We start from the raw sequence: 24019 nt of genomic DNA on the forward strand, positions 1-24019 counted from the left end.
TGACTGTGCCATGAAGATGTGTTTTTGTAGTTCCATGTTTTGTGAGGGCCAGGGACTGGCAGAATCTGAAAAGATGAAGGTCATTGTGAAGGGAGGGGTGGGGTCCAGAGAAAGGAATTTTTATGGTTAGGCCATTGGGGTGGGGTGGTGGGGGCGGGGAGGGGGGGGGGAGAAAGGGGAGTTCCATTGTTTAGTCAACATTTAAGAAATAGGATGTGTGATGGCAGTTAAGCCAGGGAAAGGGATACTTTTCTGAACTGGTGCAGAAAGATGGAGCAGGGGTCTACTGTGGCAGGGATGAGGTAAAAGAAACAGGGATGAGGAGGAAATCAGCCAAACAGGTGTTGATGGTTGTGAGAGGAACAGGATAAGACAAAAGACACAAAAAACAAATGTAGAGAACTTGACAAATAAACAAAATATGCACAAAGAATTCTACGTTCCTGTAATTATCCTGGTCTCAAAGTACAAAAACGTACTGTCTCTACACCCAACAGTTTCCACCCAATTTGTCATATCCCACCCTCTCCATTTGCTGCCGTCCGCCAATAAATATATCTGCCCATCTTTCTATGCTCCTCTCCTTTCTCACTCCTTTTTTCCCCACCCGCCTGCCCCACAACCTACTGACACTGAATTTGTTGGCATTCTGGTCCTTGCACACACTGCCAGACAGCATTTGTCTCTCCCCACCCATACACTACTATCCCTTCCCCCTTCCCCTTCCCCACCCTCTCCAGATTTCTGCTTGCACCCCACATGATGGTTGCATTCTGGCCCGAGATACTGGTGTTGGTGACTGTCCATGCGTGATATATGCTTGCTTGTGCATATGAAAGAGGTGTGTTTCTCTTTTGCTGACAAAGGTCGTGGTCAAAAGCTTTATGTAATGGTCTTTTAATCATGCTTGTCTGCAACATAGTGTGTCTTCTTTGCAATAACTATCAATCCATCTTTTCCTACATTATTGATATGCATACCTGGAGTTTCCATTGTTTAATTATATTTATTGCTATTGAATGCCACTTCATCCCTCATCATGATGTAATTTAGAGTGTTATTCTCCACACCTGCCTGTGCCACACGAACTTTTGATCCTAGACCTAACCCATACCCTTCCCTCTCTTGTACCTTAGCACAACGCATACAAACACCCATACCTCAACCATTCCTTTTCCCCCATTTCTAAATGTTCACAACATATTTGTGTGTATTGTTACACATTTTCATGGGGCCTCACACATTTTTGAATATTTTTATGTATTTGTGCATATCTTTATCTATCTGTGCGTATTTTTGTGTATCTGTTCATGTTTTTGGTTGTCTTTACGTATTTTTTATACATATTTTTTCTCTTATCCAGCTCCCCTTACAACCATCTAACACATTCTTTTACACATTTCAGCATCATTCCTGTTTCCCCTATTCCATTCCTGCCACAGTGGACCCTTAACCCATATTACTGCAACCAGTTCAAGCAAGTATCTCTTCCCCCCCCCCCCCCCCCCCACTTTACAGCCAAACCCTAAACATTCCTTTCTCTGCCTCCACCCCTCCTTTCACAATGACCTTCACCTTTCCAGATTCTGTCAGTTCCTGGTCCTCACAAACCTGGTACTGCAAAAACATACCTCTACGGCACAGGCATCCCAGATCCACCTCTGCACACTCCACAAGCTACTGCTAATGAGCAATTCCTACTTCATACATTACACCTCTGAAATCAAATCCCTTGCTCTCCAGCATCTGGAGGAGCATTACAGACACCACTTCCATAAGTTATCCAGCCTGCAGACATCCTACTGTCACCTTGGTGCACCACTATCCAACCCCAATTCTACTCACAGTGTTCCTCCTCCTCCATCCCTCACAGCACCTAACTCTGCCTAGCTGATCTTTTCAACTTGTTACAGCCCCCAAAACTCCATACCAACACCCCACGAAATCTAGGGCCAAAATATTCCTGTAATACTCTTGTTAACCTTTCAACGAAAACCTCAGTTCCACAGAAGTTTAGTTCTATCCAAAGGCCTCAGCTTTAGCTTTACACCCAAATTTAACCATGCTGGACTTGTCAAAGACAACCCCCCCCCCCCCCCACCGACACTCCTTCTTCCAATCCTTGCTATGGAATCACTTCTTTCCCGCCAATATCTCAATCAAACCACCCGAATTCCAACATCGAACTTTGCCTCACTCAGTTCATACCACCATCCAACGGTGATCCTTCCTCCCTCCAACTTAACCACTTTCTGGTCACCTTCCAGGAATTTCTTACCTCCAACCTGGCCTCACCATCCTTCCCTGGGTCCCTTCCTCAGAACACCAACCTTTTCTGAAGGAGAAAAAATAGCCATACACAACCTCATAACAAACCCTGACCTAGTCATACTACCAGCAGAAAAAGTTTCACCGCTGTTGTTACGAATCACAGTGACTAACTGGCAAAAGGTTCTGCTAATTATTTGCTTTCTTCACCTATAAACACTGCAAGAGTGATCCAATCTCAAATGTCCAACGCAACCTCCAACCCCTGCTCAAAGCCTTAGGCCCTTCCCAGAATCTCTCCCTTGAATCCATTTCCCTCCTCACTGCTATGACACCTCGCACACCCACTTTCTACTTGCTTCCGAAAAGCCATAAACCCAACAATCCTGGATGCCCCATTGTGGCTAGTTTTTGTGCAACCACTAAAAGAATTCCATCCATTGTTGACCAACACCTCCAACCAAGTGCCCTTAATCTAGCCTCCCACGTAAAAGATATAACCACTTCTTTCAACGACTCTCCACCAACCCCATCCCTTTACCTCCTGGGTACCAACCCTTCACTATTTGTGCCACCTCTTTATACACCAACATCCCTCATGCTGTAGTCTTATCACTATTTTACACTACTTTTCCCATCTTCCTTCAGACTCCAAACCCAGTACGGCATACACCTTACTCACTTCATGCTAACCCACAACTAATTCTCCTTCAAAAGGAAGGTACACAAACAAACCTGTGGCACAGTCATGGATACCTGCATGGGATCCTCCCATGCCAACCTATTCATGGACCACCTAGAAGAGACTTCCTAGCTTCCCAAAACAATGAAACTCTTGTGGGATTCTGGTTCACTGATTATATCTTCATGATCTGGACTCAGGGCCAAGGCAACCCGTCTTCATTCCTTCACAACCTCAACACTTTCCTTTCCGTCTGCTTTCACCTGGTCCTCCTCAAGCCGACATGCCACCGTCCTAGATGTTGACCACCTCCTCTTTGTGGCTCCTTCTGCACCTCTGTCCACATTAAACCCACCAACCATGAACACTACCTGTATTTTGAAGGTAGTTATCCCTTTCAAACCCAAAAATCCTTACCATACAGCCTGGCCACCTGTGGATGTTGTATCTGCAGTGACAAAAACTCCCCTGACCAGTATGCTGAGGGTCTCACCAAGGCCTTCACCAGCAGCACTATCCTCCAGACCTTGTCAGCAAACAGATCACCTGTGCCATTTCCTATCACACACCTAATCCTCAAACCCCCCCACAAGAACCAGTGTCCCCTTTGTCACCCAATACCACTCCGGACTGGAATGACAGAACCACATCATTCGTCATCAGGGCTTTGATTACCTATCATCGTGCCCTGAAATGAGGGACACACCACACGACATCCTTCCTATCCTTCCTAAAGTGGTGGGCTGTCACCCTCCCAACCTTCACAATATCCTAGTCCATCCCTATGCTACTCCCAATCCCAATCCTTTGCCACAGGAATCATTACTCAGTGGAAGATACAGGTGCAAGACATGTCCAATCTAACCACCCAACATTTCCTATTCCAGTCCTGTCACAGGCTTATCCTACCCCATCAAGGGCTGGGTCAGCTGTGTATGCAGTCATGTCATATACCAGTTCTGCGGCAATCACTGTATAGCTTTTTATATTGGTATGACTATCTAGGAGCTGTCCAGCAGGGTGAATGTCCACTGCCAGATAATGAAGATATCATTAATGAACCAGAACCACACTAGGGTTTCAGTGTTTTGGGAGGCTAAGAAGCCTCCTCTAAATGACCCATGAACAGGCTGGCATAGGAGGACCCCACAGCCAAGAGCAAAGTAGACCTACCTGTGGCACAACACAGCTTGACATAACATGCTTGATTTCAATTTCTGTTTCACTATCCGAGCCATATGCATCCTCCCATTGACCACTAGCTTTACTGAACTTCGCAGATGAAAGTTATCCTTACAACAAGGTCCCTGATCACATATCTATCCCAGCCTCAACGTACGATAACATGCTGTCACCACCCTCCACCAACAGTTACCATCCACTCTGTTGTATCGCCTACTACTCATTCTTGTCTCCCACACTCTATTTGCCACCCTCTACCAACGCACACTTTGATCTATCCCAGCTCCTCTCCTTTTTGCTACGTTTTCCCCCACCTTCTTGCCCCATAACCTCCTGAGGTTGTGCCTGTTGGCACTCTAGTCCCTGCACATTCTGCCAAATTACGCTCTTCTCCCCTCCACCCGTACAGTGCTATCCCTTCTCCTTCCCTGCCCCCTTCAGGCTGCTGCTTCCATTCCACATGATAGCTGCATTCTGGTCCAAGCTGCTAGAGTTGGAGGTCATATGCGCATGAGGTATGCTTGCTTGTGTGAATGAATGGTGTGTGTTTTTCTTTCTTTTTCTGATAAAGCGGTGGCTGAAATCTTATGTGTTAATGTATTTTATTCATTCCTGTCTGCCACTAAAAGTCTCATCTTTACAGTAAGTAGCAATCTACCTTTTCCTACATTTGTGATGTATGTCATAGAGGGATCAGTAAAAAAAGCAAAAGAAAAATTTGGAGAAGGAATTAAAGTTCAAGTACAAAAATAAAAAAACCTAAGGTTTGCCAATGACATCGTAATTCTGTCACAGACAAGTAATGGGACACCCTTCTCTAGCATTACTTTTCCTCAACAGTAGTTGTCGATATCAGTATTATTTTTCGAATTTTGAATAGGTTACCTCAGTTGCTTTTCTGAGAACTTGCATATAATTTTATACACAGTATGTTATATTTCAAGCTAAAACTTATGAAAAGGAATTACTTTATAAAATATTTTTTTCAAATGTTATAATCGATAAGTACTAGTTCTGAAAGTATAGTTAATTTCTTTCTTTTTTTTTAACATTTGAAATTATGAATTATTTGCACATTTCCTGTTCCGTTTATTATGTTTATTTCTGTATTCATTTATGAAATGATAATTAAAATTAATAATGTAATGAAAACTAGTAGGAAATCATTTGTTAATGAAAGATGTAAACCATTTGGAGTATTGTTTTTTCCGCAGAGTGCGAGGGTTGTAAGCTTGCCTGTGATGTGATCAGATGTATTTTTGTATAATAGGTGCGAACAATGTAATTTTGTCTTTGTTAATGTGAAAAATCAAAATACTGTATGATATACTATAATGTAAGAAAGTCAGTGGAAAATATATTTACGTAAAAAATTCTGCAACAACAACCTTCCAATTTATGTAGTTTAACCAACTGTGAGGACCTTTGTAATGGATCTGGGAGATGTGTTATTTTCTACTGGATTTGTCAATACCAAATCTAATGAGGGAGTTTGTAAATGTTTTCTTATATTTTTGTCAGAATATTTTTTGTGAATTGTAATTTGCCTTATTTTATGCTAATTTGCTTATATGTTCGAGAGAGACAGCATATTGATTAATATTAGTAGATGTGATGAATAATATCAAAGAGACTGGTTACAAGAGGAAGCTTGTGTGTTGCGTGAAATGTCTTTGATGCTGGAGTCGTCTTTGACCGTAGTCAGTCGGCAGTGAACACTTGGTGTGTGACAGTGGAACAATGTACAGGTCCCCGTTATAATAATTTGCAAGTGACCAGCAAAAATGAGTTATTCTACTACTTTTTTATATAAACATCAAGAAGAAAGCACATTAAGAAAAATGGTATTTGAAGCACCAAAAATGAGGCAGACGCATTGAAGCAGGACATTTCTGCAGCCGACGAAACAGCATTATGGAATCATACTTTCACTATATGACTGAAGCCAGCACAAAAAAGTCAAATATCATCTTATAAACATCCACGGAAAAGTGAGTACTGTCACGAAATATGTTAAATTCCAGTATATAAAAATAGTGAGCATATTTCAACCTGATGTTAAGTTTTCAACTTCAAGAATCAGACCCCTAAACACGAAGAACTGGAGCCATCTCAACATGCCAAGCTAAGTAAAGTTGAAAGTTTACTGTAATCTTTGCTCCTCTCAAATCTTCATAAAATACTGCTTATTAATTACTTGGACTGGGCATTGTTTAATGTGAACATTAGATGGAAGAAGGAAGGAGAGGGTGAATTATAGGCAGGAAAGGACTTGGAAGTGCAGCTGAACAGAATGGTCAATGAGGATAGAAGAATGACATTAACAAAACCAAAACAATGGTAATGGAATGTAGTCGAATTAAATCAGATGATCAGAGGGAATTAGATTACAAAACGAGATTCTAAAGGTAGTAGGTGAGTTTTGCTATATGGGCTGTAAAATAGCTCATGATGGTTGAAGTAGAGACGATATAAAATCTAGATTGACAATGGCAAGGAAAGTGATTCTGAAATAAAGAAATCTGTTAACAAAAAATATAAATTTAAGTGTTAGGAAGCCTTTTCTGAAGGTATTTGCTTGAAATGTACCATGGTATGGAAGTGAAATGTGGACACTAAACAATTCAGTCAAGAAGGTAACAGAATCTTTTAAAATGTGATACTACAGAAGAATGCTGAAGATCAGATAGGTAGATCACATAAATAATGAGGCACTGAATAGAATTTGGGAGGAAAAAAATAAGTGACTTAACTTGACTAAAAGAAGGGATCAGTCAATAGGATACATTCCGAAACATCAAGGAATCATCAGCTTAATATTTGAAGGAAGTGTGAGAGGGGAGAGAAGGTGGGTGGGGGTGGGATGTAATAATTACAGAGGGAAGCTAGGAGGTAAGTACAGAAGCAGGTTCACATGGATGTGGGTTGCAGTAGTTATTCAGAGATGAAGTAGCTTGCACAGGACGGAGAGCTGCATAATCCAGTCCTCGGACTGAAGACCACAACAACGAGAGAGAAGAAAATGTAGTTGAGATGGAAGGCAAGAATTCAGTAGCAGGCAAACAAAGGGAAGGGAAAACAGTAGGTGAACATGGACTGGTGGGCAAAGAACAAAAAGGGTAGAAACCTGGTACAATTTTGCAGACAGCAGTATTTAAACATTGCAAATGCTTCATTTAAGAATTATGGAAGAGCTGGAGACACTGGAAGGTTTCTGATAGATTATGTAATGGTGACAGAGAGATTTTGAACTGCAAAATTTTTCCAGAGGCACATGTGGACTCGTGAGATTGCTGAGAGTTTCACAGGAATCACTGAACAATGACTGGCTGAAAATAGGGGAGAAGAATGCAAGAGAATATGGATTAGTAGCTTTCAGAGATGAAATGATCAAATAAGGAAAAAGGCAAGGTCCAGCAACAATCCTTGGACAACACATGAGATGTTGAATTTATAAAATTATGAAATACAATTGCTGGTCAATACCTGCCTTTTAAAGAAATGTTGGTACTGATAATAGACATGTATAAAATTAGACACATTATCCTAGTTTTTGGAACAAACAGTTCCTTCCTTTGGGAGGAGAGAGGGATGGATGGGGAAGGTTAATAAAGGTTACTCAGACCCAAAAATGAGGGGGACCTACCTGTAGTGAGCATGTGAGGAATACTTGTACTGACTGAATGACACGGACACAACTTACAACACATGAACCACTGTTCCATTCATGCCAGTACCTCACTCTTTCTTTTCAGACTTCTTGCAGCATCACAAGTAATGAGTGGTGACAGTGCTGTCTTTTTGGCCTGAATGATGAGAGGCAAACATTCATATTTCAACATTTTAATATATTTCCGATATTTATGTAAAAGTGTAGTTTCTTCATTTCATGAGAAACTGAAGGGTATTGTAACAATGCAGTATCATTTACCATATTTGCAGCAAACCTTCACAATGCCAGACAATGCAGTAGTTTAATTAAAGAGCAGCAATTATGATAAGCTGGCACCATTTTATCAATTTTTTTGTTTTGTTTTATTAGACCAATGAAATCATCATTGTTTGTAAACAATTTGTTAGTACTGCAGTTGTCTATCGAAAGATACACTTTGTGTTTTGTATTCCACTGATGCTAATCACTTAGTGACAACAATTTTCTGTAAAGAGAATCTGAATACACTGAAATGCAAGACACACCTGTTGTAGGAAAAGGATTGTGTGTGGGGTTGGGGGGTCAACATTCGTTATTTTCTGAAGAAATTTATTTATCTTATGAAACAGAGGACTACCTACTGTTATTAAGCTCCCAACTCGAGACCCATATACTTGAGTCTCAAGGGGAGAAAGAGTTACAAGGCGACGTAAAACAAGCAACAGTACTTACCCCCAGGAGATGAAATTACTGCCAATATAGCCTTGGCGATGAACAGCTCTACTTCCTGCGACACTTTATCCCCATTTTCCCAACTCAAATCCAATGTCTTCCTTGACATTAAACTCCATCTCATTGAAACTCATATCCAAAAGTCAATCCTTTTAAAACCAATCAAAAAGCAATAACACCTCAACTTCAAAAGCTGCCACATCAACTGCTCCCTTCCCTACAGTACAACTACAGCAAATGTATCTGCTCCACACCAAATCTCTCAACATCTATACCAACAACCTCCCTCAGGCTATGTTGTCACACACCTATCCTAAAACCAAAGGAAAGAAAGGAAGAGTAGGGTAGGGTTTAATGCCCTGTTGATGAAAAGGTGATTGGAAATTATTAGCTCTGACTGGGGATGGATAGAAAATAAAATTTGCCATGCTGTTTCAAAGAAACCAGTCCGGCATTCACCTTAAGTGATTTTGGGGAACAAAAGTCAGAAGAGATGGAGAAGCTTTTCCCTCACCTCTAACAAACACAGTCCCTCTTCTTCTTCTTTTTTTTTTTATACGAGAGTTACACTGGCATCAAATGTTTCAATACATTACCTTACAAAGGATATCATCACTCACTCAAATGAAGACCTGATACCCTTACCTCACCACCCATTGTCACCTTCTGCCACCCTCTAACCTCTTTAACATCCTTGTCAAGCCATATGATGTTCCCATGCTAATATCCAACGAAGTTCCTACTCATACCATATTTTTTATTGTAAAACTGTCCCATATATCCACCCCTTATCACTTACTCCACAGATATCATTAGCAAATCCTACAACATCAACGGCATAGCAATATACGAAACATCCTTGTCTTTTATCAGTTAATGTGTATTCACTGCATTGCTTTTTACCATACTAGCCCAAATATAAGCTGCACTTTTTCTTAAAAATTTGGTCACATAAATTAGGGCATGTCGTATCTGTACAACACTACAAATATTACATTTATTTTTGCATCAAAGAAACTTCAACTGCAGTGACTGTCCCATAAATTCAAATAACCAAGTAACTAGTGTTTAGAAATTAATCAATGTATATGAGGCAAAAAAATGTAACTGTCTTTAATTATTGGCATTTCACTTAGGTGCTGATTATTTCTGTGTCTACAGTTTTGTTATTTTACAAGGCAGGCACAAATTTTCCCTAATTAAAGAGTAAAATTTTATTTTCACAAATGAATAACACCAATAGATAATCAACAAAAAACTTCAGAACTCAGCACAGTTATGATGCAAACTTAAAATCCACAGATTTTTGTAATTTGAAGAGCACATCTAATAGAGAAGTTGACAGAATGTGTGACATGGATGAATCTAACGCATGGCATCTGATTGCATTGGAGTATAAACTGCAAAACTGATGTTTCATCAAAGAACCATACTGGTGGCACAAAGCTGGAAAATATCTTGAGAGTTCTTTCCTTTACACAAGATTAGAGGAAATGTAAGGTACCTAACTCACGACAAAGAATTCAAGTAAAAACTTTGGAAATTGCGAAGAACATACCACAGACAATATTCTGTGGGTATATCAGATGGTGATGCAGATTTATGCACAGAAGTTGTCCCCCTATTTGAAGAAGCAGTTTATTAGCACAAAGACTGCTAAAATATTTTACCAAGACTCTCAACAACTTCCAGTGGCATGTAATGTTATACTTGTACCCTCTACACCAGATTGGCATCCCCCCTTTTGGGACATGCCAAGCAACAAGACAGTGGAATTCAAAGGGGCAAAAAGTGTAACATTAAGAACAACTGGAAAAAAAAGAAAAAAAAATCTTTGATATTACCAGTTAATGCACAGGAAGGAAAGCTGCTGCCTATTGCCACTCTGAAGCATATGTATTTGACTTAAGCAAATTTTTCTGAAGGTTTAATGACTTGTGCTCAAGAAAAAGGCTGGATGACAACTGAATTAATAATGGACTAGCTAGCTGTTTGGAATCATAGGTCTGGCACACTGCTCAGCAAGAAGTTTCGCTAATGTTGTACACATTTCAGGTGACCTTATACCCGAAATGAAGAATGAAACTATTGCATCAGAGGCAGACCTACTCATTATATCTGGAGGCATGACTTCTAAACCGCAGGTGCTTGATGATATCATAACCATGCCACTGAAAGATCATTTCCAAAAACATTATTAGATTACCTTTTACAAGGGGGTCATGCTCTCACTCCATCTGGTAAGATTGAAAAGCCATCAGTCAACCTTATGTGTAAGTGCATTCTTCATGGCACAAAACATCACCAGAGTCTATAATCAAAATGTTGAAGAAGAGCTCTGTAGTGGTAGTGAGGGCAACATATTTTGGGGGCAGAGTGACGAAAATTCAGACAGAGATGAAACAAATATTGGTAGTGAAGTCAGTAGTGACATATGCCCAGGCAGTGACTAGCAGGATGGTATTGTGAGTGACTTATCTCTACATTATAACATAAAAACTGTAATTAAGAATCACCATATTGTGAACAATTTTTGTAAATATGTAATGTGACAAATTTCTCCCCCTTCCCCCCTTTTTCAAAAAAAAACTTTTTTTTGGCTGCAGCTTATATTTGAGCCAATACAGTCTATGGGAATGACCACCACTAAATTGACTGAGTGCTTACACAGACACAAAAGAACTGCCTCCCTTAGGTACAAATAACCTGTTACTGTGCATGCTCTCCCATGTGACTCAATGGACATGAGCACCTGCTACACCAGATGGACCATTTCAGTCCTTCCATCCATCCAACACTAGTATCCCTGAATTCTGGAGATGGGAACTTGCTCTCCAACATACTGTTGCATCCTGCAACCCTCCTGGAAAATATCTACATTTTCTCCTTTCCATTCTTTAAGAAAATATCCTTATCTACTGTACTATTTACATTTTTCCCTTTTATCCTTCTCTCCCCCTCTCATATATCTCTCTTCTCCCCCTTCTTATCACCTGCCTCCTCCTTGGTATTAATTTCACTATCCATTCCATTTATCATTTCTCTTCCTCTCAGTCCATCTTTATTTCTCACTCTTTCTCCTACCAACTCAGGAATGAAGCTGGAACAGTGCTTACCAACATACTTTTTCACCTCCCACACTCTCATATGGCTCCTCTTTCATGTACGTCTCATCTCATTCTCACAACTGGTGGCCCACTCACAACTTAGGGGCTAAGTAACATGCTTCTACTCCTCAACCCTATCCCTTTTTCCTCTCTGTGGAAGAAACTAACAGGTCTGAAAGCTTGAAATTGTTATTTCACTTTCAAAAATGTCTAACAGCAATCCTGGCATTTCACTTCCTGAGAGTAAGTACTGGACAGCCATACCGTCTCCTTATAATTTTACCATTAACTGAGAATCAAATTTATTGACACACAAACAGTTCACAAGCAAAAAAATCAAAAAGTGGCCCTCTACTAAAATATAACAACTGACACAACTAACCTAAAGTATGATGGTGCTGCTCCAGTTGCACGTGCTGCCATCCACACAAGTTGTTCTTCAGGTATTGGAGGAGCCAAGAAGAAGCCTGTATGTTGAACACCCAGAATACTGCTTGGAGATTCATAATTTCGGAAGATATGAAGATCAACTGGCTTTCTATCTGCCAAAACACCCGTAATGAAGAGTCTGTAACAATCCAGAGAAAGATTTTGTTTTGGGAATTTCTGTTTGATTTGTCTGAAACACTGGTCTACATGGACAAAATAAGTAGAAAATACTTTTATTTTTGATGTCATTGGCAAATTATATTTAACCTCACAATGTTTACTTATTTCTGAAATTTAGTTATATTATTCAATTGGCAGTAATGCACTCATTATTTATTTCATTTATTAGGAAGTCAGAGATGTGCTCTCCTTTGAAATAAATGACTTACTACAGTCCCTGAAAATACACTACTGGCCATTAAAATTGCTACACCAAGAAGAAATGCAGGTGATAAACGGGTATTCATTGTACAAATATATTATACTAGAACTGACGTGATTACATTTTCACCCAATTCGGGTGCATAGATCCTGAGAAATCATTGCCCAGAACAACCACCTCTGGCCGTAATAACGGCCTTGATAAGCTTGGGCATTGAGTCAAACAGAGCTTGGATGGCGTGTACAGGTACAGCTGCCCATGCAGGTTCAACACAATACCACGGTTCATCAAGAGTAGCGACTGGCGCATTGTGACAAGACAGTTGCTCGGCTACCATTGACCAGACGTTTTCAATTGCTGAGAGATCTGGAGAATGTGTTGGCCAGGGCAGCAATCGAAAATTTTCTGTATCCAGAAAGGCCCGCACAGGACCTGCAACATGCGGTCGTGCATTATCCTGCTGAAATGTGGGATTTCACAGGGATCAAATGAAGGGTAGAGCCACGGGTCGTAACACATCTGAAATGTAACGTCCACTGTTCAAAGTGCCGTCAATGCGAACAAGAGGTGACCGAGACGTGTGACCAATGGCACCCCATACCATCACGCCGGGTGATACGCCAGTGTGGCAATGACGAATAAATGCTTCCAGTGTGCGTTTACCGCGATGTCGCTAAACACGGATGCGACCATCGTGATGCTGTAAACAGAACATGGATTCATCCGAAAAAATGACATTTTGCCATTCGTGCACCCAGGTTCGTCGTTGAGTACACCATCGCAGGCGCTCCTGTCTGTGATGCAGCGTCAAGGGTAACCACAGCTATGGTCACCAAGCTGATAGTTCATGCTGCTGAAAACGTCGTCAAACTGTTCATGCAGATGGCGGTTGTCTTGCAAACATCCCCATCTGCTGACGCAGGGGTCGAGACGTGGCTGCACGATCCGTTACAGCCATGCAGATAAGATGCCTTTCATCTCGACTGCTAGTGATACGAGGCCGTTGGGATCCAGCACAGTGTTCCGTATTACCCTCCTGAACCCACCAATTCCATATTCTGTTAACAGTCATTGGATCTCGACCAACGCGAGCAGCAATGTCTCGATACGATAAACCGCAATCGCGATAGGCTACAATCCGACCTTTATCAAAGTCGGAAATGTGATGGTACGCATTTCTCCTCTTTACACGAGGCATCACAACAATGTTTCACCAGGCAACGGCGGTCAACTGCTGTTTGTGTATGAGAAATCGGTTGGGAACTTTCCTCATGTCAGCACGTTGTAGGTGTCACCACCGGCACCAACCTTGTGTGAATGCTCTGAAAAGCTAATCATTTGCATATCACAGCATCTTCTTCCTGTTGGTTGAATTTCGCGTCTGTAGCACGTCATCTTCGTGGTGTAGCAATTTTAATGGCCAGTAGTGTACTACTGTTACTTTTCTTTACTAGTAAATAAAAAACTGAATCCAAAATATAGATCTTAAGGGAAAAAAAGCTTGGATGTAGAAAAAGGAGAATGCAGAGAAGTAATAGGAGTTTAAAAGGTGAAAACCAACTGATTTAATACAATCCATAGTTTTTTCCCCTAATAACATAAATACTTTATTTCCTTAATTTCATCTGTATGGTATAATTATTTTATAGGTATGTTGTACATGCCACACACACAAACACAACACAATATTAAAAGTATTGTATTTCTCAGCATAGTTAATACAGGTAGCGGCTAACAAAAAAGTAAACATAATTTATGTATCACTTCAAACAGATCGTGTAAAAGACATATTATTATTACCATCATAATCATCATCATCATCTTGTGATGGAATAATTACTCTGTATGACAACCATGTGCTGGAAAATGAATATAATGTAATGTATAAGAGAACTAATATTGTTTATGGCCCACAGGCCGTGTACACTAGAAATGTCAAGGATAATTTTTAAATCTCCTTTTTTTCTCAGACAAAAGTTGGGAAGTGAGGACTTCTTCCTATTGCACTTACTTCAACTGTTGCTTGCAAAATAGTTGAAGATATGTATATTGCACTCTACATACTTTCCCATTTACTGAATAATAATAATAATAATAATAATAATAATAATAATAATCTTTTCTTGCTAAATATGCATGCAATCATTTTCACAATTCCTTTGCCAAGAATAGATTAATTTTGTTGTTGGTGTTCTACGTAACAAATCAATATTTCAGGACTGTGCACACATTGTTTGACACCACAATGACCAATAACTTTTTGTGTCGTGTACATACAAAATTGAACCTGTGCATTCTTTTTTATGTAGTCTCATTCAATACTCATTACCTCTTTTATGTGGAAATCATTACAGCATGTTCACGATCAAGATGCTTTTAAACAATGATGTGCAACAACCAGCAGAGCATGATCCATCAAAAAGCATAGATAAAGAGTGATGGTACAGCAAGTGCAATGAAGCTGATGAAATACAATATACGATCATAAATTCCAATATGATGCGTGTTAATGTAGTTATCGCATCATGTCTTAGCATTTGTGATGTGCCTTTTCTGAAGCAAGCCTCTCTTAATGCATTGCATTCTTTTTAGCAGATTTAGTATTTCTTTCACTTTTTATTCTGATAGTAAGGAAGGATATATTACACACTGAATAAGCACTGACAATGTCTATAAGGGGCAGTCAAATGGAAACAAGACAGATGAAAAAGTAAGTAAACTGCTTATTATCTCAAACGTAATCACTCTGAATGTTAACACATTTATCCCAAGTGAGTCAACATGGCCAATGTCATGGAAAAATATTTTCGGTTGCCTACAGAACCAACTGTATGCAGGTGCGTACACCTGCATACAGCCCCCCCTCCTCCCTCCATCATTCTTCTTCTCTTTCTTTTCCTTTTTTAAAAAAACAGATGTGAGCTGGTAATTCCCACCCACCACCTTTTACACATTACAGTAATAGAAATTCTTGTATGGAATGGGAAGTGTTGTTAAGGAGAAACCTTCTCAGTTTGGTTTCATTTTTTATTTTGCTGTTCGTCAGGCATCTTATATCACTGAGTAAGTGATCAAAAACTTTGGAGCAGCACTAAACACTCCTTTTCATTCTAAACACATCATTAATGCAGACTAATGAATGTCATTAGTGCTTTTGTATTTTAATTATGTCCGTCATTGTTCCTTTTGAAATGTAGTGGATTATTTACAACAAACTTCATGAGGGAACAAATATATTGTGAAGCAGTAGTCAGAATGCCCAACTCCTTAAACAGATGTCTACAAGATTATTTTTATTCTTATACAGGGTCCGACATTCAAATCTGCATTTTTTAAATGAGTGTAAAACAAACATGGATGCAGATATCAAAATTTTATTCATACAATCTTATTCTATGTTAAAAAGCATTTAAGAAACATCAACATATTTTTTTCATTGTTTGAAAATAACATCAACAAGATGGCATCCTTCTCAATCACGGCATTCTCGCAGGCGATTTTCAAAGCCGTCCATCACATAACGGAGCATACCCTGAGGAATTCCCTCGATTTCCAGCCGGATTCTTGCTTTGAGATCACCAATGTTATGAGATCTTTCTTTGTACACTTTGGTCATAAGGTAACCCCATAAGAAAAAAATCACAAGCTGTAAGGTCAGGTGAATGGAGGTGGGCAAGCAATCGCTCCATTCTTGGAAATCACCCGGATAGGAAAAACTTCATTGAGAACATTAATGCTCACACGGATTGTCATATATAGGTAACAGAATTACAACAGTTCATGGAATTTTCTATAATAAAATGGATCTATACTTACACATCAGTCTATAATTCATTAATTGTACACCCAGCAGCTTTCCCTCATGTGAAAAGCTGATTGAAAGCTTGCAATTTTTTGTGTAGTCATAGCATTTTTTTAAATAATGCTTAAATTGCCATTTTCTGTGTTCTGAGTGTCATTTGCTTTTGTAAGTGTTGCCATCTTCCTCAGGTTTTGTTTAGCTTTTTGTTTCACTGTAAGTGTGTGTGTGTCGAGATCAGGTGGGCGCATGAGAAAGAGAGTGGGGGGGGGGCGGCAAGAGAGTGAGTTTTCACTTTTTTTTTTTTTTTAATTTGTCATCGTTGTTATATACTGGGATATTTGTATATTATTACCAATTACCAATTATATTATTAGCAATTAGTGTAAACAGTGAGTGGTTAGTCATATACACCTTGTAATTTAGTAGTAGCTTCTTTTCTGCCTTTCTTTTGTATATCTGATAATTTTCTTCTAAAGTCAGCAGGTGTCTGTCATCATTTATTCCAACTATTTCCATGTCTTCCTCTATTGTGGAAGGCCTATAATTAATCTCTCTCAAATTTTCTGCACAAGTTGAGTGGCATGTGCCACATTTCCATGATCTGATATAGTCTTTGTACCGGGTGTTCTAAATCTGCATAAAATACGTGGAAAAGAGAATTCATGTAGCAACATCATCCACTGGATGACTAATACCTACAATCCACATATGAATAACCTCTCAGAACACTTTAATACGATGTTGGCAGACACGCTGTAGATATACATAGATGTTGATGAGAGAGGCTGGGATACAATACAGTCCACTGTGACATTTGCATACAACACAGCAAAATAATACACCACAGGTTTCAAGTAATCCTTTCTGCTCTATAGTCGCAAGGCTGAAACAATAACAATTTCTCATTTCAACTGGACAATACTCAGGATGACTACACGAAACCTCATCACCAAGACTGAACAATCAAGGCAGCTGGGGTCAGATACAGACCCTGGACACCCAGCAGAAAAACCAAGAGCACTATAATACGAAGCACTAGTGAGTGAGTTACATCCCGGCAGATATGGTATGGATTTTTGTGCCCATATGGAAAGTGCGACTATCGGGAAAGCTACTAAGTGTTGCTTTTGGCTGTATCATATCCTTTGTTACTTGTTGGACATCACATACAAAGTTGAGGATTATGAGTATTCAATCAAGGAAACAAAAGCCAGCGACATCATCCCTGGCTGTGTATGAAGCCCTATTACACTCCAGAGGTGCCAATCAACAACAGGAGGTTGATGGAAACTGATGACTCACTCGATGATAATGAAGCTTTGATGGAAGGGGCTACCTTCCATGTTCACCACAGTGAAAACAATGCAACAACATAACCAGAATGTGAGGACCCACCATTGCCACGACACAGAAGACAAGTGCAAAGATCTAAATTCAGAGAACTGTAGGCAGCTGCAATGAGGACTTCTGTAGCAGCAGGTCAGTGTTTCTCAAGGAGACGGAGCAATGCCATGATCTCTGGTGCCATCCATGAGCTGCACTGGTCAGCATCACTGCCTGCCATGGTCACCAGTTCAAAGCCAATCACCAGCAGTTATTTTTTATTTCATATTTATCATTCCTGGAAGGTTCTTAAATACCTTATGATATATTCTTCTAATATATTGCTTGTTCATATGGAAATTTCAATGGCAGTATTATGAAAAGGCTAGATTGTTACTCATCATATGCGGAGATGTTAAGTCACAAGCAGACACGGCAAAAATATTTCACTGTGCCTGTCTGACTCTTAACGTGTCCTCTGTTTGGTGAGTAGCAATCTATCCTTCTCTTAGTTCAATATAAATACATACAATATTAAACAATCATTGGATGCTAGTATTCTCAGACATTTGCTATTGTGATGTAATGCAATAATGCACTAATATCAGACTAATAACTTAAACCATGCATATTCGTTTAAGATGTGCGTCAGATATTCATTTGTTCAATCTTGCTGAGGTGGCATGATGTGATCAGATGAACAATGTCATCTCTACAAAAGTCCTCTTCACTACTTTCTGCAATACACAAGCACAACAGTTAAAATACTACAAAGTATGTGTTTTATAGTATGTGGACTCTACACAGATATAGAAAAACGTTAGTAGAATATGTTTATCAGATAGTATCATGTTCCCTTGATAATATTCATGTTAAATGTTGTCATCAGGAACACATCATGCAAAAGACTGAACAGAATTTTTTAAAGTGTTGTACTGCTACATACCAGCAACTTCTATGTTTATAGCTGACTACTCATTTCTATTTAAGAATTCCTTATAGTATAAAAAGAATTATTAGAGAGAAACAACATTACTGTCTACCTCACTCTTCCCTGTGTCACAATTGGATTCACTGGAGGGAACTGAAAACTATTTTTTCTTCAAGTATTGTATATTTAAATATTGCTAATAGCCTTTAAATGCAATGGAAAGTTGACAGCAAATTCCATAAATGAACACATGTGCCATGAGGCTGTGGTTAATATTTCCAATTGCTCAAACAGATGCCCGTAACATTTGTATTTGACCCCAATCTTCCTTTTAAGGAATGAATACAGTTTGTCCTATACAAGCACAGAATGAAATGTATCTGAGACTAACAAAATAACAAATGAAGAAGATAAGAATATGAAGTAAGTATCATTATCAGTCACACAGTACATGATTTAATACTATCTAAAATCAAAATCATACCTGGTAAAGAGAACCCACAACTTCAACATGACAGTATTAATCTCTATTTTCAAGACATAGTACTGTTCCTGTTGCAATAATTTTTAATATCTGAAATTAATTCTAGGTTACTTACTGCAAATAATAGCATTTACATACTTTGGATGAGTAATATCTGCCATGACAGTATTTGTGCCTAGGCATTCCTTTAGGATGTTTTCAAGAGGTTCACTACTGTACGGTCGAATTCCCATAAAGGCAGTGTCCTTCATACGCAGGTAAAGTGCTAAACATTCTTTCAAGCTTCTTCCTACAAACAAATGTACAGCATACACAGTTATAGGAAATTAAAAAAGTATTTAATCTGAATCAGAGAACATGGCATTAATTGTACATTAAATTGTAGACACAAAACACAAAAAAGCTTGAGACAAAGTAATGGAAACAGTAGAAAGGAAACAGTCAACTGAAAATGTGACTGGCAATGATAACTGATAAATAAAAAAACAACTTCTGGTGGTGTGAAGATTATTTATTTGTAGACAACTATTTTCAGTCAGATCTTCATGTCAAGGGTAAGGGGGAGGTTGGGGCAGGGAGGGGGAGGGATAGCAGGATAGCAGTGGGGGACAGCAAAATACTGCTTGCAGGAGCATACAGGGATGAGGTGGAGAGAGGGTAGGGCACTAGGTGCAGTCAGTAGATTAGTTGGAGGGCATGACAAGGGGGAAGGGGGCATGACAAGGGGGAAGGGGGCGGGTGCAGTGGAAAAGGAGATAAGTAAGAAGTAAAGATTGTAGGTGTGTTGATGGAAAAAGGGTAGTTTAGTGGTGGAATGAGAATAGGAAAGGGGATAGGTGTGTAAAACATAATGATAACGAAGGCTGAGGCCAGGAGAGTTAAGGGAACACGGGATATATTGTAGGGAGATTTCCAATCTGCACAATTCAGAAAAGCTGGTATTGGTAGGAAGGATCCAGATGGTACAGGCTGTGAAGCAATCACTGAAATGAAGTGTGTTGTGTTGTGCAGCATGCTCAGTAGCTGGGTGGCCCAGCTGTTTTTTGGCCAGTGGCTATTCATGTGGACAGACTGCTTGTTATTACTCTTGCCCACATAGAAAACAGCACAATGGTGGCAGCTTAGTTTGTAGATCATGAGATTGGTTTCATAGGTAGCCCTGCCTTTGATTGGATAGGTAATGTTGGTGACTGGACCGGAGAAGGTGGTGGTGGTGAGAGGACATATGAGACAGATCTGTTACAGGGCTATGAGCCATGAGGCAACGGGTTGGAGGAGGGGTTGTGTAGGGATCTATGAGGATATTGTGTAGGTTTGGTGGGTGGCAGTATCCTACTGTGCGAGGGGTGGGAAGGATAGTGGGTGGAACATTTCTCATTTCAGGGCACGACAAGAGGTAGTTGAAACCTGATGGGGAATATGACTCATTATTCCATCATGGGCTTTACACTGTTTGATAATTCTATTTTAGTTATTGTATATGTTACCTACATGTTAGTTTATTATCTCATACATTTTCCAGCAGATAATAGGTGTACCTGCATTTGATAGATGCTACAACTAAAATACAATTATGTCTCTTATACCCAGGAACCACAATTAAACTACAGGTAGCATAAATCAGCGACTTCAAGAGTTTCCTGGAAATAAATATCAATTACTGCAGCTTTTGGTGATTCCATGATATCATTCTTTAACACAATGAAGCTGTGCAGGACTGTCTACAGCACAAAATAGAAATTATGAAGCATCTAATATAATGTTTATCATGGTAAGGTCACCATTCTTTTTTTTAAATTGTGTTGTGTGTGTGTGTGTGTGTGTGAGAGAGAGAGAGAGATTTTTTGATATCTTATAGGTGCCCAACAGCGAGGTTATCAGCACCATGACACTTATTAAAACAAATGAATGTGGAGAACTAAAATTGTCGTACAAGAGTGCACTCGAAATGACCACACAGCCACTCTGTCTCACATGCGCTAAACCCAATGAGGAGAGAAGACTGCTAATCAAAGAATTAAAACAGAGGGAAAACAAAACACAGAGCTAAAGAAACGCACAAGGAAATGTGACTGGCTGACCACTTACAAAAAACTGGGGTGAACCAGTCATCCTGTTGACACATTAAAAACACCTCTCCAAAATCTTGTTAGAAATGTTGGACAATTCACAAAACTGTAAAACGCGAACCAAATTCATTTGATCATTACATAAAATACGACTGCAGATCTGCTGGCAAATCTGCCACATTCCCCTGGTCAGTAAATAAAATGCAGTCCAATAAAATGTGGCGCACAGTGATTTGCACGCCACAAGCACCACACATTGGAGGGTCCTCTCGCCAGAGAAAAACTCCATGCATCATAGGGCTGTGGCCTATGCGAAGATGAGTAAGAAGGACATCATCTCATTGGCGTGGCTGGAAGAAAGTACTCCACAGTCGAGTTGTGGGCTTGACGATATGGAGCTGTCATCGGTCACTTCTAGCCACTCATGTTCCTATCGACACTAGACTTTATACCTCAACAGCGAGGTGAGAGCATGCAGGAGGATAGCGCACTAAAAGACCTGATGATCACGACTCGCCTCCTTGGCAGCTCTATCTGCCCTTTCATTCCCCACAATTCCCATGTCCCTTGGTACCCAGCAGAAAGACACCTCTTTCCCCAGTTGTTGTAGTTGGAGGAGGGCATCCTGGATAGTCTGGATCACTTTATCTGCTGGATACAAATAATGGAGAGAGTAAAGAGCACTCAAAGAAACTGAACAGACAATAAATCTATCACTGAGAGAATGTCTCATCTGCTCCAGTGCCCACAAGATCTCGTATAATTCTGTGTCAAAGATGGTAAATTCGGGAGGCAGTCTGACCTTGAGGGCAAGATCCAGAAAAACGACAGAGCAGCCAATGGAGTCATCCTGCTTAGACTCATCCTTCAAAACAGCTACATGGTTGTGGTGCTCAGATAAAATGGCATAAAATACCGCATTAAAAACGGAAGCAGGAGTGCTATCTCTCCTGTAAGGCACCAAATCTAAAATCACTCTGGGCCTCTTCAGTATCCAGGGCGGTAGACGGCTAAAACCCTGGATTTGGGGTCGAACTGGCGGCACACCGAGTGACTCCAGCACATGCTGCACGCAGATCCCAAGTGGCATCGTGATGGTTGGGAAAAAGGCTCTCCAGTATGGTGTGCGGGTGAAGTTGGAGCTGCGAGGAACTTACACACCTGGCTCACCATGAGCTGGCAGCGGATGGTAATTGGCGGTTCCCCCCCCCCCCCCCCCCTCAGCACAGAGGCTAGGTTTGGGACCAGTCCTATAAGCACCCATGGCCAGCCAAATTCCTTCATGGTGGACAGTGTCAATGATCTGCAAATAAAAGGGCCTCGCTGAGCCATACACCGTGCACCCGTAGTCTAGCCGCGAACACACAAAAGCCCTGTCCGCTGCCCAATACCTGTGGCTAAGGCACTTGAGGATGTTCAGTGCCTTCAGGGTTCTGGCTTTCTAGTCTCGCAGGTGCGGCAACCATGACAACCTGGAGTCAAAAATGAGGCCCAGAAACTACAATGTGTCTCTAAAATGTAGGATGGTGTTCCCCATCTTTAAGGCATGCAAATGAAAAAGATGACGAGAATGATGAAAATGAACACACATACTTATCGGCAGAAAACTGAAAACCCATCTTTGCAACCCACTCCTCTAACTGCCGGACTGTAAACTGCAACTGATGGCTATGGCAAACACTGCCATGAGGGAAACACTATCCTGCTCAAATCGATCAGACAGCGTGTCACCAACTCGGATCCTAAAAAACTGCCGAGACAGGAAAGACCGAATGAAAATAAGGAGGTGGCCATGAAAGCCCCATTGATGCAGTAGTGCAAGAATACAGTGTCTGCAATTAGTATCGTATGCCTTACTTATATCGAAGTAAATGTCCATACAGTGACACTCTTGGAGGAAAGCCTGCTGAATAGCTGACTCCAGGATAGTCAGGTTGTTGACAGTGGATCGAAATCTTTGGAATCCACACTGAGAGTGGCTAATGAGTTGCCTGGTGTCTAACAACCAGACCAGATGACGGTTAAGAATTTGCTCCATGGTATTTTCTACACAGCTCATTAAGGCGATGCTCTGATAACTACTTGGACATGTGCGGTCCTTTACTGGTTTGAGGAGAAGGATCAGAATTGCCTCCCTCAATGAGATGGAGAAATTGCCTGTCTGCCATATTAGATTAAAACATTAGAGTAGGATTTCCGTGGGTGTCACTGGCAAATGTTGAAGCGTGCAGTACTGGATGTGGCTGTGACAGGGTGCAGAGTCATAAGTCTCAGTCAGTGCCAATTCAAGCTCGCACATCGAGAATGGGGAATTGTAGGCCTCAGAACTGTTGCACCTGAAGTCCAACTTTGCCCTCTCTACAGTCACATGTAGCGACGAAACACTGTGTCCTGGCTTGCATTGGCAGTAGTTTGTGCAGAATGCTCAGCTAGTGTCTGAGTGTTGTCTCTGGGTGTTGTTCGGAGGCACCCCTGTTTCAGCACTGCTGCTATCGGTAAACAGCTGCGTGTACTGGAAATCCTCTGGATGGCTTCCCATACTTTTGTGGAACAAGTGGAACGGTTGATGGAATCCAGCAACTCCTGCCATGATTGTTTTTTGTTCACCTTAATGACACGGTGAGCCTTGGCTCTCGTGATTCGAAAGGCAGTGAGATTGTCCGCTGTTGGGTGGCATTTAAATCTTGTAACAGCTGCATGCCTGTTCTGAATGACTGAATGGCATTCATCTGTCCACCAAGGTACAGGTTGCCTCTTAAGAGGGCTGAAAGACTTTGGTATGGATAGGTCAGCAGCATGATGGATCACATGTGTGACGTGATCCACCCATTCCCGGACGCTGTATCGGTGTTCAAACACAGCCAACTGGCTGAACAGCATCCAGTTAGCCATGCCTATCATCCATAATGGTGGTTTCTGTTCCAGCAACACGCCATCCAGTAGATGAATTCAGATGGAGAAGTGGTCGCTGGAATG

The 24019-nt window shown here is 40.6% G+C and overlaps 1 protein-coding gene across 1 annotated transcript in view; it reads right to left on the minus strand.

The window, feature by feature from the left end:
- The window catches only part of LOC126251734 (85/88 kDa calcium-independent phospholipase A2-like), a 188426-nt gene that overhangs the window by 58329 nt on the left and 106078 nt on the right, over positions 1-24019 (minus strand). Inside the window, exons 8-9 of the mRNA XM_049952340.1 lie at positions 19113-19263; positions 12006-12191 (exon numbers count right to left, since the gene is read on the minus strand). Coding sequence (XP_049808297.1) covers positions 12006-12191; positions 19113-19263 — 337 coding nt within the window. The remainder of the gene's footprint in view (positions 1-12005; positions 12192-19112; positions 19264-24019) is intronic.

Source organism: Schistocerca nitens, chromosome 4 (assembly GCF_023898315.1).
Source record: "Schistocerca nitens isolate TAMUIC-IGC-003100 chromosome 4, iqSchNite1.1, whole genome shotgun sequence".
NCBI classification, from domain to species: domain Eukaryota; kingdom Metazoa; phylum Arthropoda; class Insecta; order Orthoptera; family Acrididae; genus Schistocerca; species Schistocerca nitens.